Source organism: Schistocerca piceifrons, chromosome X, assembly GCF_021461385.2.
Source record: "Schistocerca piceifrons isolate TAMUIC-IGC-003096 chromosome X, iqSchPice1.1, whole genome shotgun sequence".
Taxonomy (NCBI): Eukaryota; Metazoa; Arthropoda; class Insecta; order Orthoptera; family Acrididae; genus Schistocerca; species Schistocerca piceifrons.
In genome coordinates, this window is record NC_060149.1 from 308,429,382 (window position 1) to 308,448,711 (window position 19,330).

The following is a 19,330-nucleotide window of genomic DNA, read 5'->3' on the forward strand; positions in this document are numbered from 1 at the left end:
AAGAGATGATGTAATGAGATTATCAGCAGTAAGTATTTCAATTACGTTAACTAACAATAAGCAACATAAAGTGTACTTATAAATTTTTAAATATCAAAATTTAGTTTTCTCCTTATTACAGACTGAAACATATTCTCTGTTACAATAATTAGCGTGTGCAATCATGTTTGCACGACATCCAACAATTTGTATAGCTGATCATTATAGCTAGGCTTGTGGATGATCCAACCGCAGCTTTGAGCAGCGTAGACCTATAATCACTTTTTTCCATCTAGCTTGCCAACACTGTGCTACTCAATATGAGGAAAATGACATTGCTCAGATGAAGAAGATTTTACTTGGACTGACAATATCGGTAAACACTTGGAGGCATTCAGAGCTGGAGCATTTACTCAAACTGAATTCAATATCAGTTTTTTTTTCCCAAAATAAAAAGGAATTCAGAAAATAGAATGATACACCATTCAAAACCCAGACAAGCAAACATAGTTTTGCAGTGCTTAAACTTCGAAGTTCCATAACTCATAAGTAGTAGATAAAGGTAACGTCCAAACAGAATTACTGTTATGCACTAAGTACATCCATGTTACAGCATCTTCTACTTTATCCTTGAAGAAATACTTCTGCCAGAGAGTAAAAGAACTACCAGTATAATACTCCTAACCTAGTCCCCAACAAACACCTAGATATCTGACATTTTCGAAATCTAGAATACTCTGAGATCAGCCTATACCATCAGTACCATATGAGCAGGACTGTGCTACAGTTTATTTCATTCCAAATAAAAAACTATACACAGAACATACAAATTGATCTCCCCATTTATCAGGAAAAAGAAAAGCAAATGATTATACAATCTGATGTTCCTTACAGAAGAAAGACAGACTTGATGTCTACAGGAGATTTTAGGGGTAGTATAAAGGAGTAACAATATTAAATCTGGAAGTTACACAAATCAACAACATTTCACTGGGAGCTTGTGTGTGTATGCTGTGCTTCGTATCAGTAATGCAGGCACAAGTCCATCAACTATGTAGTGAAAGACACATCTGATGTCACGCACTTGAGAAGAACCAAAAACTACTGTCAACACTGAGTTCTCTTACAGATCTAACACATGAATGGCAAATTTTTCTCATTCAGCATTCTAAGCAAGTAATTACAACTGGTTACCTTTTGATGCACATAAAAATTCACAAACGGTTTTGAGAAATTCGCATATGAAGCACACCTCACTTAATATTGCACCGATTTCCAATGAACAACATATCACTTTTTGTTTTTACTTTATTAATTTGGAGTTCCTTCACACATAATGAAATGTAAATATGAATATGATGTATGAAGTACCCAGACTACTATTAGAAACAGTTGCATTTTATGTTACTGGATTAAGAAATCCTGCTCACCTCAACATGAGTAATTTCTAAATAAATCTCATTTACTTAAATTCATCTAGCAAATACATATGAAACCCGTCCACTTTAATCTTACAGCGTTCTTGCAAATAAGTAAGTAGTTTATGTCAGTTCTATAAGGATAGACTGCTATTCATCATACAGAGGATATACTGAGTTGCAGACAGGCACAACAAAGCGACTGCTATACATCTGACATTTTGGCCAAAAGGTCTTCTTCTAAAGTTGAAAAAAACACACACACACACACACACACACACACACACACACACACACACACAAAAACCACTATCTCTGGCTTTCATTCCATCCTGAACTTTACATCAGCTTAAACAGTTTATGTGAATTATAACTGAGAGATGTTTTATTTGTGTGTGTGTGTGTGTGTGTGTGTGTGTGTGTGTGTGGAGCATTCCTTCACTCATTCTTGTTTGAAGCCTCTTCTCTGGATTCAGAACTAGAACACGAATCCCTCGTAGTTTCTTTTTTTCTTCATGTGCTATTTCTGCTTTTACTTCATTTCAACAATACTTGTAATCAGCCTATTCTTGTTGCTAACATTTAATCTACTTAACATGATGATGATTATGATGATAAGGAGGAGGAGATTAGTGTTTAACACCCTGTGGACACCAAGGTCATTAGAGATGGAGCACAAGCTCAGCTTAGGGAAGGAGGAAGAAGGAAAGCGGCCATGACCTTTCGAAGGAACCGTCCCAGTCATTTGCCTTAAGCAATTTAGGAAATAATGGAAAACCCAAATCAGGATGGCTGGAAGCAAGTCAGAACCATCGTCGCCCTGAATGCGAGTACAGTGTGCTAACCACTGTGCTACCCCACTTCGTACTTAATACGAAAACAGCCCTAAATTAACTATGACGAAGTACCATTTTACAGATGTAAGTACAAAAGATTTTAGTGCCAATGAGCACCAGGAAATAAACACATAATAGAGGGAAACATTCCACGTGGGTTTACAAATGTCTGCTTGTGTCTGTGTATGTGCGGATGGATATATATGTGTGTGTGTGTGTGTGTGTGTGTGTGTGTGTGTGTGTGTGTGTGTGTGTGTGTGTGTGTGCGCGCGCGCGCGAGTGTGTGCCTCTCCTTCTTTCCCCCTAAGGTAAGTCTTTCCACTCCCGGGACTGGAATGACTCCTTACCCTCTACCTTAAAACCCACATCCTTTCGTCTTTCCCTCTCCTTCCCTCTTTCCTAATGAAGCAACCGTTGGTTGCGAAAGCTTGAATTTTGTGTGTATGTTTGTGTGTCTATCAACCTGCCAGCACTTTCGTTTGATATATCAGATAACCTACATTACTTCACAAGCATTAGCCACTTCTAAAATGAAATGCTTAGCTCACCTAAAGTGTGTGAAGCATACCTTGTCATCAAGACAAAAGGTAGCTTCCAATTACAGCAAAAATGGGATTTTTATTTCACTTATCATGGCAGGCTTCACATAATACCATACTGCATTAAGTTCCACTTTTACACAAAATGAAACATCTATTGACATCATAGTTTGCTGATGTACAATTAAAATAACCATGAGCAAAAACTGTTTGAGAAAAGCTATGACTGTTGTGTTGATATCACATGTTCCCTGTGTTGTTCCCCTTATAGTCATATGTGATCATTAGACTACAGCAGAATTATTCACCATTCATCATTTGACAACAGAATTTTCCCTCACTACCAACTATTCTTAAGAAAGCTGTTTCATCATGCAATATACAAACAGAAGAAAAATACAGAAGGTTGAAAATCAAATAAATTGAATTTTCTTCCACTAATCTTTGTTTATTACAAGTTCGTTTTTGCTTATTAGACTATTACCAAATGTAAATATTCATTTTATACATTAAGTCACACTCATGAAGCCATCAATGGTCACACTGTGCTCATCACCTTCTATTCATAACAAATAGATAGAATGCTATGCTCCCTTCATCATGCTATTAAAATTGTGTGTCTTTATCAACTGTTACATCTGCACACATGAATTACATTGAAAAAGCAGATATCACAACAGAGATGAGACAAATATATCATGAACCAGTTTAACATATATATTTATGTTCAGAAGTTGCATTACTATATTCTAGTTTTTATTCATGGCTTAAATTCTCTGAACAGTCGTCCTATCCCCATAGACTACCAGGCATACCCTCTTACTGCATGTTAAGTATGCTGTGTGTTATACTGTGGCCCACTGATTGCCATTTCATTACTTTGACAAACACTAGGCCATTATCTTTGTGACATGATCCATGGATGAATAAAGATAAATAAAGAAATAAAATTATATGGTGAACCTTTTCATATCATATTTCGTATTCAATCAGATATTTGTTTCGGTACGCTAACATGTAAAATATATTATTTTTCCACTTTCCTGTAACATATGACATGGAAACCATGCAGTCTACATAGTTATAAAAATTGCTCATTCAAAACTTTTAGTGGCCAATAATGTTTCTATTGTGGGCTGCAATTGATTAAATTAATACTGACAGTTTTACTGTTTCACAATGACTAACCCTCTTGATCAGTGATAACAGCAAATTCTACTGTGTATGTTGAAAATAAAAGTTAGCAAATAGTTTCAATGAATTAGAACATCTAGCTACAGGGTTATTTAGTTCAGGATAGCAATTTTATGGGGCCATTATTTTACAAAGCTCAACACTAAACTAAGAATTACACGACACTCCTTATTCTCTGCCTGCTGTCAAGATACATATGAATAACTTTCAAGTTACTTTATTTTAGTTGTCCGAATACAGACATTGTTACACTGAGAAAAAAATAAAAACAGATTTCAGTTCCTTGAAAGGAAATTTTGTTTTTTCAAACGGACATTTGTTTTAAAATATGTCTGAAGGGAGTTGCTGGTGCTAGTCTCTCTCTCTCTCTCTCTCTCTCTCTCTCTCTCTCTCTCTCTCAAACTTGTTTAGCTGATGGTCATCGTTGACAAAAGATGAAAGTGTGAACTTAGGATGAAGATTGTAGTTACAGATGGATCTGTAGGATATCTCAAGATCTGTGTTAGCTGGAGAGCTCAGCTGTGAGCTGGCAAAGCCATCTGACATTTCAGATTATGCTTGGTTATAATTACTGCCCACATTAAGTAGCAATTTAGAAGACAGAGTTTTAGTAGTGATACACAAAGAATCAATAACATCAATGCCAAAAGGGGAGATGCTCCTCTTTATCCACGCTACCTTAACAGAGAGTGAAGTTCATGATGAAGACAACGTATGGGGAATACTGTTAACAGGTAAACATAGTGTTTCTGACAGAGATGCCGTCCAACACACACAGATTGATTTTTCAAAAAGTATTCACATATTTCCTTACTCCGTGCCTCCCAAAACAATGGTTGGCAGCAGAGATTTCAGGTGTACCACTTTCTACGCTAGTAAACAGACTTTTCACGGCTCTGAAGAGCAGTCACAGTATTTAGAACCAGGTGCAAAAGCAAACTCGGTATTCACTTACATAAAAAACAAACTCCGGACAGCCTGGCAATGACACCAAACTAAGTTTTACTAAATATGACGCCCAAAAAATGTACCTGTGCGTGATGTGTGTAAAATATATAAATAAAATAGTATCACATGACAAATTTATTCCTGGACTATCATCTCGCCCTTGTCAATGACACACACAATATCTAAAATCACACTTTGTTGCTGTCACGCACTTCACACTTCATTGCCCCTAGATGGGCAGAAACAGCACTACAACAGCTTCCGAATATTAGACTGCTTCACTGCTGTAACAAGATTCACCAGGCTCAAATCCAGTCAGACTGTCACGAGAAAACAGTGAAATATAGACAGGCTGCTAAAAAGATTTAAATGGTAGCTTTCTGCTGGAGTTAAACGTCAGCTACAAGCTTTGATTTAAATCTCTGCAAGGCTGTGTATTTGGCTCAAATTATGTCCCTGGAAATTATCTTTCATAAAACACAGCACTTGATGACGGAAGGACACATATTGTCCGGGACAGCTAATTTTATGGCACGTGATGGTGACAATAACTATCGCCGCACTGGAAAATTTCCACATAAAACGAATTATGGGGTATCTATTGCATATCATGCAACCACAGTCAGCAGCATCAATTCTACAATGACTTTCCACCAGACACGGTCTATAATTCCTTGTCAGTGTCTGATTTTAAATCTTTTTTTATTTTCTCGTATCATAAAAATAACAAAATTTTGTGTTAATCCACACCTGGGAAAGACCACGACCTGTATGTAATAACATCGCAAAACTGTTGACGACTTGATATCTGGATTCGTTATCACCCAGTCGTGATTTTGTGTGGTTGCTAATTCCCATACACAAATAACAACATATGTTTACCTGGGGTTTCTGGAGATTCAACTTTCACACCCTTCCCATCCGCCATCTTAGCACCAATCACTGCATGGGCATCATTGTCGGTCGTAACATATGAGCATCAGGGGCTAGGATTACCCAAAGAATGTCTCTGGTCAAGCCGGCAGTCCACGTCAACTTAGTGTACGGTTGGGTTGTACCAGTGGCGTGATATCATAAAAAAAGTAATATAAACCTAGTAATGACCGAAGTTGTGATTGTTTCTGGTGTCAGAACACCAATAGGTAAGTTCATGTGTCATATTACTGAGCTACAAAGCATGTTTAAATGAAATTCTAAGAGACAACTCATTTCTGTATTGATAGTTGTTTTGATAAGAAACAGGTGAAAATAATTTTTTCCAGAAGTTTATAGATCCAGACCCAGGAAGTATTTGAAGATGTTACGATTTTCCGTACATGCTGCCATTGTTCATATAGAAGTTTGGAAGCTAAACCACCATCCACGCGAATTAGCAGACTCGCTTGAAATAATGTCCCTTCGATGCGCGTAACATTTTACTGAGTTTATGGGAAATTAATCGTTTTGTGTAACTTGCAAGCGTATTATGTTGTTTGATGGAGTGGAAGGTGCATCTAATTCGTTATTACATTTTGCGTTAGAAAATTAAAACGCTGTTCTTTATTGATCCTCATCTATACTCTGCAAACATTGTATTTATGCTGGAGGGTGCTTACAATTAAACCAAGTGTTTGGGTTCCTTCGTGGAATATTCGTCTATAGGGCTTGGGAATAGCGATTGATTCGGGCAGTAATTTTGTAGATTTCCCTATAATTAGTTTTAGCAGATTGGTTTGTATTTAGGAAAGTTTATAATTAAATCAATTAATTTATGACTGTATTAATAAATAAATGGGACTACACGTTCAACACAAAGTAAATAATAATGTTCACTGAGTGAACATGCAGCAGTACAGAGTGGTGGGGAGTACAGAAGCGTCCGATTCCACCCGTCTGCTGTGATCCTTGACGTGACCAATATGGCGGAAACGAACAATGCCAACGTTTCCAATATGGAGCCTATGTCCTCATTACATACACGACAACAAACGCCAAAATACATATAAAACTAGCACACAACTCTCTCTCGAAAAATATAATCGAAGTAACGGGGGACCAGTGCGGGAATAATGGGGTTTTTGGGTGGGGACAAACTAAATATAAACACATACAGAGACACACCATGATCCCAAGCTACAAAACACGACGACATGAAAACACCACAAAATTCCCAAGTTCCGCTAAACTTACAATATCGACAGGAATCGGCCACTTCCCTTCACCTACGTTGCTCAACCGCAGTTGTCGATACCACAAGATAAAAACCAACTACTCCAAGAATTATAATCACGCCACAACTATCGATACCACAAAACCAACACCTAAAACAAAAATTGGTATCGGACACTTCCCTTTACCTATATAGGCCAATAGCAGTTCGCGATACCAACCCACATAGCTACGACGACACATTGGAATCTGATACTTCCCTTAACCTATATGGGTCAACAGCAATTCACAATACCAAAACACACAGCTATCACAACAAATTGCAGTCAGTCACTTCCCATGACCTATGCAGCTCAAATACAGCTGACGATTCCAAAAAAATTGACATAGAGTATTTCTCCCAAGGTACATAAATCAACCAAAAGTACCGATACCAAAACATCAACCACCAACACATGCAGTAAATAACACCGACCCAACAACACACAAAAACCCCACCAAACATCATAACACGTGAACTGTAGACCCAAAAACATGACTACTTACCATAAAAAAGTTCCGGCACTACACACTAATCCCCAACTAGCATATTCTGCTGGCATACGCCGCATTTTACTGTCTCTGTCACAAGCCCAAAAAGTTGCAGAAACTTAATGACAGACAACATGTCGTCCCCCATTTCAGCCAACAGATGCGCACTATTAAAGTTAGAAGTCATATCCATACCTAACAAAAGAAGCCACAAATTGAATTAAACGACTTACCACATGACAAACAGCAAACTAATAGCATCAAACGACACCACAATAACATAAACACAACGGAAACTTAATTCTTAACTCTAAGCAATCTGGCCATCTAAGATCAACGCCATCTGGTGCCAAGTTAAAGTAATACAGTTCTCTAGTCTGCTGCCTCCAGTGTAGTATGTGACATCTCAAAGTAGGCCCTAATGTCTTTCAAATACGCTTAACAGCAGATGCACAAGAGACAACATTTTTCTTGTATTGCTCACTTGTATTAGCTATCCTAAGCATATTGTTAAGTACTTATACTCAGTGTGTACTTTCATTACTTATGTTAGATTGGTCTTGTAGTATTCATATCTAAGTTTTTCTAATTTCATCATTTGTGTTAATTTTGGCCACAGTTACGTGATGATGATTACTAGAAATACGTCATAAATAAAATATTTAGCAACCAAGACATTACCAAGGAATTACTACATGCCAGGAAATTTTCTTGTTACTAATGCCTTCAGACAAATAAAACAGTATTAGAGATTAGATCTAGGATGCAAATGTAACTGAAATGGTAGCTTATACATAAAAAAAAGCTTGTCATGACACATTTGTTGGCTTTACCAACTTGCAACAAAACTTGTCACCTGACAACCTAACTTAGACCTTGTGCTATGCTGCAGTTCAGTCGGGTGGTTGGTTGATTCGGGGAGGGGCCAGTGAGGTCATCGGTCCCATCGGATTAAGGAAGGATGGAGAAGGAAATTGGCCATGCCCTTTCAAAGGAACCATCCCTGCATTTGCCTGAAGCGATTAAGGGAAATGATGGAAAACCTAAACCTGGATGACCGGACACAGGTTTGAACCATCATCCTCCCGAATGCGAGTCCAATGTGCTACCACTGCGCCAGCTCGCTCGGTCAGTCTGTAAACAGTACAGTCCAAGCCATCACCCACAAGAAATAAACGTGTTACAAAGAAAGTATATGACTGACATTTACAAGTGACACACACAAAGAGATCCCAGACAACATCTATGTAACATGACATCACACTTCAAAGAATATACCAATGGCTTGTGTTATTCACTAGACCTTAATGTTGTAGACATGGAAGATACATGGAGACACTAGAAGATTTCAGACATATTAAAAATGGTAAGATAGAGATTTCAAAAGCATATTTTAAACTGCAAGGCATTTTCATGGGCAGATGTGGACTTTGATTATAACTTATGGCTTATGAACAGCAGATTAAAACTGAAGAAATTGCAAAAAGTAGGTAATTAGGGAAGTGGTACTTGGAGAAATTGAAAGAACCATGGCTTATTCAGTGTTTCAAAAGAAGCATTAGGCAATGATTGACTGAAACAGAGGTTAGATGACATGTGGAGTTGCAGACATGCACACTGAAAAGACACTTTCACTTATAGCTTTCAGCCAAAGCATTCTTCAGAAACACACACTCACATTCATTCATACAAGCAAGCAGACCTCACACATGACTGCCTTCTCCGGCAGCTTGGATTCCATTTGTTGTTCATAACTATAATATTGAAGTATTTAGCTGAATCAACAACCTTTGAATTTGTGATATTTGTCGTGTAAATGAAATAGAACAGATTCCTCTTAGTACTCGTGTGGAGGATCTCACTCTTATTATTATTTATACTTAATTACTAGTTTTTGGTGCCACGCAGGTACGTTTTCTGAATCACTTCCCAATTGAATATGAGCATCTGATGTCTTTACTAGATGGTAAACTGTAGCACCATCCGCAAACAATCTTAAGAGGGCTGCTCAAAATCTCCTAAATTGTTTATATAGATTAGGAGCAGCAGAGGGCCTATAACATGACTTGGGAAATGCCAGACATCAGTTCCACTTCACTTGATCATTATTCATTAGTTACTGACTATTTGTCAGTTACTACAAACTGTGACCATCCTGAGAGGAAATGACGAATCCAGTTGCACAACTGCGATGATACTCCTTAGGGACAACATTTGATGAGCAGCCACTTGTGAGGGACTGTGTCAAAAGCCTTCAGGAAATCTAGAAATATGGCATCAGTTCGATTCGAGATCCTCTGTTAGTAGCACTCATTACTTCATATGAATAAAGAACCAGTTATGTTTCATCAGAATGGTGCTTTCCAAATCCATGCTGCCTGCCTGTTAATAGATCATTTTCTTTTCGGTGATTCATAGTGTTTGTATGCAATATATGTTCCAAAATCCTTCTGCAAATTGATGTCAGTGCTACGGATCTGTAAGTCATCAGGTTGCTCCTATTTCCTTTCTTGAGTGTTGGTCTAATCTGTGCAACTTTCCAGTCTTTTACATATGGATCTTTCATCAAGTGAGTGGTTGTATGTGACTGCTAAGTACGAAGCTCAGAATGAAGCTATTATATCAGTATATTCTGAAAGGAACCAAGTAGTCGCGCTATAGTCTGGACCAGAAGACTTGCCTTTATTAGGTGATTTACGCTACTTCACTGCATGGAGGGTATTTACTTTTAAATTACTCATATTGGCAACTATTCTTGATTCAAATTCTGGAATGTATACTGCATCATATTTGGTGCAGAAATTTCAAAAAAGCATGTCTAGTATCTCCACTTTAGTGCTACTGTAGTCTGTAACATTACCATTGTTGTTGCACAGTTCAGGTTATTGAGTAGCTTGCCACTAATGTACTTTGTGTGGGACCAGAAGCACTTCGGATTTTCTGTCAGATTTCAAGACACAGTTTCATTGTGGAAACTATTAAAAGCAACTCACATTGAAGTCCACAATAAATTTCAAGCTTCTGTGACATTGTCAGTATTGGAGATTTTGCATTCTTTTAAATATGGTGTGCTTTCATTGTTGCTTCTGCGACAGTGTTCTGATCTGTTTTGTGTAGCATGGGGAATCTGTTCAGTTTCTTCTTAGTTTCCGTAATTTGAACCTCTCAGTTGTCATCAGTACTATTTCTTTACATTTAAGCTACATTTGGTCTAAAAAACAAATTTTTATCTGCATTTTTAACTAAATATATTTTACATTTATCTTTGGTGGTTTTGGATGTTTTGGTATTTGGTCTTGCTACATTGGCCTTGTGGTAACTAGTCCCTATATCTGTCATGATGCTCCCTATTTGCTCAGGATTATTTGTTGTCAAGTGGTCTAGTATGTCATTGCAACCATTTACACTTTATCCGGGCTCCTTAACTAATTGTACAAAATAATTTTCAGATAGAAAATTTTGGCTAGTACAATTTTGGATTATGTTTTGTGCCTATGTACATATATTTTTGCCAACATATCAAAGGTAGACTGAAGTCACCATCAACTATAATTATATGCCAGAGGTTGAAAATACCATTAGAATTGTAAGATTCTTTTATTTAGAACGTGCCTGGTTTCAGGAACATAATGCCCATCTTCATGTGTTATGCTGAAAATAGCACAAGGTGGGAGATGATAATAGTTTTTACACACAGCAATACACACAAAAAATGCTGTGTAGCGGTAGACGAGTACAGGACATGGTGTATGACCAGTGAGTACAGAGCATGGAGTAGCATACGCAAAGGACGACGCAAACTGGTTACCAGTTTCCCTCATTGGCAGCTATATCCCTAAGGTGCTGCTTCATGCACCCAACATTTGAGCTTCCAACAACCAATAATCCTACCCTCTGTGAATCCTCAGAACTTGCAGGCTGAGTAGGTTTCACTGAAACAGGGAAAACTACAGCTGGCTCAGGATATTTATCAGCTACAACTGGCACCTGAAACCTATTTGTCAGGCAAACTGGGGATACCTTTCAACTTGTCCCACAGAAAGTCTTTAACCACCCCCAACACTCTGACGCAACCTTCCCACTTCAGCACGAGTGAGGGGTCAGCCTCAGAGTGGACAGTAACCGGCCAGCCGCAGTTGTGGACCAATAGGTGGAAGCCCAATGGCAACACCCTCCGCTGCATGACTGAAGCCAGAGCCACATGTAGCTGTGAGTGAAGAGTCACCAACTTGGCTTGCATCTGAACACAGTATTCACAGCCCCTATCCACACTCAGGACACAAATACACAAAAAAATTTAAGATGAAACTACACAAACACAAAGACAAAGTTAAATAAGTAACTCAGTTCTCCTTTGAAGTTTGTATTGCAATGAACAAATAATGAACTACTCTCCCATTGATGCTTGTATGGAGGTTGCCTCATGACTGAGCTGTCTACACCTTACACTGGCGGTCTGAAACAAAACAAGGCAGTAGCGGGACAGGCAGTGTAAATTCACATTACCCTGTTACCAAAATACAAGGCTATTCTTCGTAAATCACTACATACAACAACTTATGCAGAAACCATGCAGCAGTGATAAGAACTGGACATAACAAGGAAGCATTAACTGAGCAGGAAGTGAGACAGGGTTATAGCCCATCCCTGCTGTTGTTCTCTCTGTACAATGAGCAGACTTTGATGGAAACCAAGGAGAAATTTGGGAAGAGAAGTAAAGTTCAAGTGGATTTAGGGTGCCAGTAGCTATGCAGTGGTGAAGAGACTTCCTCAGCATAGACTAGTATAGGGAGCTACATACGACATATTTTGAATATCAAAACATCTTTAAGACCAAATTTTGTAGGAGCATGAAAAGATGTAGTTTTGGCCCTTTTGCTGTGTGCTCATCACATATTAGAGAATTCTTAGGCCAACTGTCATCAGCAAACATAATTGGTTGGAAGTTAATGGAATAAAAAAAAAAAAAGAATTAATCTTGGCCTTGTGGTCTTACAAAATCATTTGACTCAGACTCCCTGATGGCTCTTTGTAGTTGAACTGACTGAATCCTGCAAGGTGTTTCAAGCAGCCCCCATCCCCCACACTTCACCCCGCATGCATGTCATAATGTGAACATTACTTGTTCTTACTTGCAAAAGACAGAAAGAAAACAAGAAAACACGCACAAATGTAAATAAAAAATAAGGCCAAAATATTGTTGGTAGATATCAGCATATCATCCTTGACATGTCTTACACAATGGCCACAGTTTGTATCTTTCTTCCTATTTAATAATAGACATAAACTAGATTCGAAAATACTTTGCAAGATTATCAGTATCACACGACAATCAAGAGTGACAGTGGGTAGCCTCACAGAATACTGTAGAGATGCACTTGGTAGTATTTCAAGCAATTAAGAGTATTCAAGAATGTGACATGCTGCTCTTGGGTATTATGAATATGTGATGCAGTGATTTTTTGAGCAATGATAATGGAATATATACATCAGGAAATCTCTGGGAGATACTGACAACCTAATGGATCAGACCATTATTCACATAGTTCTTGGATTAGTCACTGAACACAACTTGACTCCATTCTGCCTGTGGCAATATCGTTCACTTACCATATAAGTCCTGAAAAACTTTTCACTATTGACAAAACAATAAAAGTTAAAATAATATATGTTAAGTAGATATTTGATTCTATAGTGATATAGTGGTTGATGTCATAGTGTGCACGAATAAATAGATTTTTCAGTGTGGTGGATTGTGATGACCTGATCCAGGGAAACTGCAGTTCAGTATCCACAATTATTATGTGATGACATCTAGCAGCTTAGAATCTGTTCTTCACAGTATCACTTCTTTGCAAAGATCATACCGTATTCTTTTGTAAGCCATAAGTTTAATAATTCTGTAAAAGTTATCATTGTAGCTGCCACTACATTCCTCCTCAACTTAAAACCATTTACAGTACAATTATTGGACTCGTAAAGTAGTGGTTGCCTTTGTTGTAGATAATGTCAGTTCAGTTTTTATGCAGTTGTGGAAACAGCGCAAAAATTAATTTGCAAATGGTGTTTATGTATGTAATTTCAGGATCACTTGGTGGTTGTTTCTCAACCCTTAGAGCTGATGAGCTGGGCACGATAGTAATTAAGGAAGCTTTGCAGAGAGCACAAATTGATCCCGCTAATACACCTGGAATATGTGAAGTCATTATGGGGCAGGTGAGCATGTATACACATAGGATGCTGTGTGTGTGTGTGTGTGTGTGTTATAGTGTAGGAATAATGAGGAATGCTGTACCATGCTATTAGTGGGGGCTACATCAACTTCTTTCAAGACAAGAAGGAATAAACACTACCTGAAGAAAGGAGTGTTCTTGTACTAAGAAATTTCAGTTTATACAAGACATGTTGCTACACCAGTGATGCATGTGTTGAACCCCATGATAATAGTGGTGGGGATGGGGGAGATGTGCTAATTTAGGTGTGGTAGTAGATTAGAGAACCATCTGCAATCTGCAGAACTAAAGTATAATAATGCAAAGTGCTAGTATCCTAGCAAATATGGCTTTTTATCAGTTTAAGATTTTGCAACAAATACCAGTTAGTGTATCTTTCAGTAAAACATTTCTTCCATTGAATTTACTGAAATGTTTACATCACTAACATCTGTATGTTGCTTGGTAATAGCTTGAAACTGAGAGAGTAATCCACCTCTCACTTTTAAGACTCCCTTCATCAAATTCAGAGCTAGAAGGTACAGTTCAGTGTTGTGGCTCCTTAGGTTTTCCCGGCATTATTGATAAGACACAGACTAGTGTTAATGCCACATAAGAAAGCTTTGTTCAAATGAATCCTTAGTTTCAGTAATAAGTGGTTAAGTTTGCAGACAAATGATGTATATGTCGACCCACAGTGCTCTCTTGTGTGTGGCTGGAAACACTATTGTTTGTTACATCATGTTTGGTCAGTGAACAGCTGTCAAAAGAATTGTAAGTGGGAAAGCAAGTGCAACTGTATCTCATTAATATCAAGTGGTTTAGTATGTGTGTGTTCTCGTACTGCAAAATTTCAGTTTGTACAAGACATCATGCTACACCAGTGATACATGTGTTAAACCAGGAGATAAAAGGTGATTGTGTAAATAGTGCTTTGGTAAAAGAATATTCAGTGCGCCAGTAGTACAGCATGACTGCGATATTCTCCACATGGCTGTAACAGACCATAAAGTTTGACAGTATAATGAAAAGGATAGGCTGCTACTCACCGTGTAGTGGAGATGTTGAGTCCACACGCGCGCGCGCGCACACACACACACACACACACACACACACACACACACACACACACACACACACACACACAGATGAGATGTCTAATTCAGAAGGATGCCTTTTGGCCTAAAGCTTACTTGTTTAGCAGTATTTTTGCTGTGCGACATTTCATCTCCAATAACGGTGAGTAGCAGTCTATCCATTTGATTATATTGTCATTATTCCATCCTGGATTTTCCATTATTGAACCACAAAATTTTACCCACAGTGTGCTCAACACTGGAGCCCTGTAACATGTGGACCGGACAAGATACACAAGCCAATGCTGATTGCTGGGGTATGGAATGGGTACACACTTGTCATCGTGCTGACTACCATAGTCCAGACTTCACCAGTGCCTCCATCTGAAATGCACACCTGAATACCGACGCGTGCTGTGTGGCCAAGTGTAATCTTTTGGAATGAGTCCCACTTCAACTTGCTCTACAGTGATGGTTTTGTACACATTAAATTCTATCATGGTGACTGCAGTTTGGCAACCTGTTTGAGCAACACCTTTCATGTGTAATGGCGTGAGGTGCCATTCAGTGTGCAACAATTATGCTCCAATTTATTCAGAGCAATATGAACAGCAACTGCTATGTCAGAGTGGTTTTAGAGTCCGTGGCACTGCCTTTCCTGTAGGCTGTATCACATGCCATACATCAGCAGCATAATTCTCATTGAATATAATATGAAATGTTCAAACCCGTTTTGGAGTACGGGTGAAACCATTGCTTCTCTGGCCTGCATGTTTGCCTGATATGTTGCCCGTGTAACATACGAAAAGCTGAACCATAAGGTGTTCCATGTGCCAATGTGGTGGATAATTGTAGAGTTGAAAATGTTAGTGGGCAACCCATGGTGCACAATACTGCTCCTAAGTTGAATTAGGCTAACTCAGCTGTGCAGAACTCCATCTGACTGTACTTTTATACCCCTATTTACTCATGCGAATGAAGTGACTGATATCAATTTCCACAAAACACTTCAAACATCTCCCTTGGACAGCTGGACACAACTGACATAAAATCCAACAAACATGTTTGGCCAGGCAGTCAGTCAGAGGGTTACTTGTCTAGGAAGGCAGAAAACAACAGTAGCAGATCACATGTAGTTTCCCAGAATGTGTTTTTAATTATGGAACATGAAGAAAGTACATCTGGAAAATTATCAACTGCCTACATACAGAAAGAACTGTATAGTATTGTAAAAATGCTAAATTCCATCAGAAGACCTAGAAATGAGACTTACTATAAAAGCCTTCACCTTCTGTTGGGCCTCAATGCTTTTGGAAGCTAACTGCCCTAGTCACTATTAGATGGTGATGGAGTTACACAGCATACCAGAATGCTGCAAATGTGATGTGATGCCCAAAGACACTCTGTATCTTGATACAGATGAACTTCAAAAATAATGGTGTCAGGTGTAACACCGATGGTACAAATATTAAGAGCTTCTAAAGCCAGCAGATTTTGTTTTTATGTTCAAACCACTGGTTCAACCAGAAATTTTTATGCTACATACCAAACTACTGAGACATTTTAACAGCCAAGGTTTTGGCTAAGCCACACTGGTGTGTAATGGCCAAGCATGATGTGGTGTTCATCTCCAACACACTATATCAGCTACACTGATAACACCCCAGTTAAGTTACAGAGTACGTGAGAGTAAAATGCAAGAATTTAAAATGCCTAATATATTCTCTAATTTGAAGGGCAAAAGGTGTGCAAGGCATTATAACATGAATGGTCTAAAATTCATGCGGGAAGTTACTGTCTCTAGATAAACACTTGTAACAGTAAGTCCAGCCAGAAATGTGGACCTATTTAGGAGACTTTGCTCTTCTATATTCAGTTCCCAGTTATTGCAGAAAAAAGTGCATTTTAGTTGTACAACTATGCAGACAGAGACAGGAAAAACCAGGATGTGTATAACAAATTGATAATTAAATAACCTCCTAATAAAGCAAACATTCTGTGGAAAATGTAAAAGCAAAGGAAAGAATGGCCCAACGTTGATTTTGACTGACGGATCAGATGATGACTATACAGCTCAGGGTATGGAAGTTGCTGTCTCCCTAAGAGAATTAGCAAGTCCATCAGCTGTCTTCCCCACCCACAGATTGCACAAATACATTGGTTCCCATTCTTCAATGGAACATCAGTGGGTTCAGAATGAATCTGACTGTACTGAAATTTATGTCACATGGGATACACTTGTCTCAAAGAGGTGGCAACGGTATGCATCCATCACAGTCTTCATTACCAACTAGTGAGAGCAACAAAGAATGTGGAGGATGCATACCATAGGACACTTTGCTTAGGCCCAAAACTAGCTGGATACAGTATGTTGCATCACCAGGGCTGTTACAACAGAGCTAACATTAAATGCAGTTGACTTTTGATATCAGATAAGACAAATACAAATAGTCCAATATTTCACAGTGTGCTAGGACTGATTTTATTCTTTTTTACTCATGTTGTGTAAGTTTTTAACATTCTCGTATTAGCTTTGCCTGATGATTGGTGCATGATACCTTAGAATTGGTTATGTGGATAATAATGTGATTAATATTATTCAGCATTATGTTCGAAGCTGACAAATAGCATTCAAGAAGTCTCTCTGCATACTGTGGTGTACAGATAAGTATATTTTGGTTTCCGTTGTTTGAGTGATGTTACTATATTGGTATACAATGTTAGGCTCTACAGTGAAACTTTTATTAAGCATCTACTCCGATCCATAGAAAAACTTCGTGACAGATTAAACCTTTATGCCTAAACACACTACAAACCTGGACCTTTCCTTTCTGCAAGCAGTGCCTATGGTCTTTCACTAGGTTCTGTAAAATTTTCTGAAGTTTTGGTATTGGAATGTTCCATTGTGATTTATTACATTGTTTGACTAGTCTCTTTACTTTACATTCGTTGATACAATTGTAGCAAGTGATATTCCCCTGTTTGGCAGGAAGCAAAGAACTACACTAAGCACTTCCATCTTTCTTATCATAGTAGTCCCTGCAATGTGGACATTCCTGATGTATTTATTTACTTCTCCATAACTTTTCCATCAACTCTTTCTCTTTTCTATTCTTCATTGGTCAGTTTTTCTTGGTATATTGTGTTGTGCAAAACAGTTTGTTAAGGCACCCATGTTGCTAAAACTATTTTAGGTGTTCCTAAAGGTAATTACACAAATGTAGTGGCACATCAAAGGTTTTTCTCTGGTGGGTTCTTTTCCATGATGAGAATTTCCATCTCAGTCCATAACAGGAGGGGTATTATTTAAAAAATTGTATGCCACTTTCTCTACATGTGGGCTGTGTGGCCTTTGTGATACAATATTTTTGGTGTTCTTCATATTAGAAATAATAATAATTTGTCAAGCCACATCTTATTCCATCTGGTTGTCACTAGATAACGTTCACATCATACCATTACAGTTACTTGGTAAGGAACTTCTTTAAATTCTAACAAATACTCAAATGGAAATTTTGTTGGGAATGCCATTCATCAGTAAATCACACAACTCCAAACTGTCAATTATGTTTGCAGATTCATTTACCTTTATTTGTAGTTACAGAATTTATGCTAAGAGCTAAATTATGATGGTTTTTACTATTATTTTTAGGTATAGTTGTAGTCTCTATTCAAAAGATTTTTGTTCTAGGTGCTAACTGCTGGGCAAGGTCAAAATCCGGCCCGTCAAGCAGCAATACATGCTGGATTGTCGTACACAGTTCCAGCATACTCTGTCAATATGGTGTGTGGTTCTGGAATAAGGTAGGTGATGTTTTAAAGGCAGTTCTACCATTCTCTGGCTTACATTATCTTTTCCTTCATTTCTCCTAATTTGCCATAGGGCTGTTGTTGATGGATACCTGAGTATCAGAAATGGTGATGCACAACTTGCAGTATGTGGTGGACAGGAATCAATGAGCTTAACTCCTCATGTTACTAATATGAGGAAAGGATTAAAGATGGGTGATACATCTTTGCGTGACACCCTATTGTGTGATGGTCTGACTGATGCTTTTTATAATGTACATATGGGAGAAACTGGTAAGTTTCATTTTGGTTGGTGGATGATTGGAGATAATTCTTCTGGGTTCTGGTGCTGACAGTACTGAGAAGAGTTTCTGTGTTGGTTGTAATATTTTCCAACATTAACATGTGAGGCAGTTTGCAATTAACACTCTGTGGGTGACACTTCAAACTATGATGGAAAACTAACTCATAATTTGCTCATCCTTTGTGACAAGCTTTGACAAAATTGTAGATCAAAATTCTTTTCTTATTCCTTCTGTAGCACTGGACATCAGCTGTGAAATATTTTGTTATGGAGAATAATGGAAAGTCTCTTATTATTTTTCTTCCTCTCTACTATGTTTATTGTTTTTATTTACTATCATTCTGGAAGCAACCATG

General features: G+C 38.1%; 1 protein-coding gene across 1 annotated transcript in view; it reads left to right on the top strand.

Moving 5' to 3' along the window:
• Positions 1 to 5,900: 5,900 nt before the first annotated feature.
• Positions 5,901 to 19,330, top strand: part of LOC124721162 (acetyl-CoA acetyltransferase, cytosolic-like) — a 91,510-nt gene continuing 78,080 nt past the window's right edge. Inside the window, exons 1-4 of the mRNA XM_047245991.1 lie at positions 5,901 to 6,056; positions 13,679 to 13,809; positions 18,573 to 18,685; positions 18,765 to 18,964. Of these exons, the coding sequence (XP_047101947.1) occupies positions 6,014 to 6,056; positions 13,679 to 13,809; positions 18,573 to 18,685; positions 18,765 to 18,964 (487 nt within the window). The 5' untranslated portion in view covers positions 5,901 to 6,013. The remainder of the gene's footprint in view (positions 6,057 to 13,678; positions 13,810 to 18,572; positions 18,686 to 18,764; positions 18,965 to 19,330) is intronic.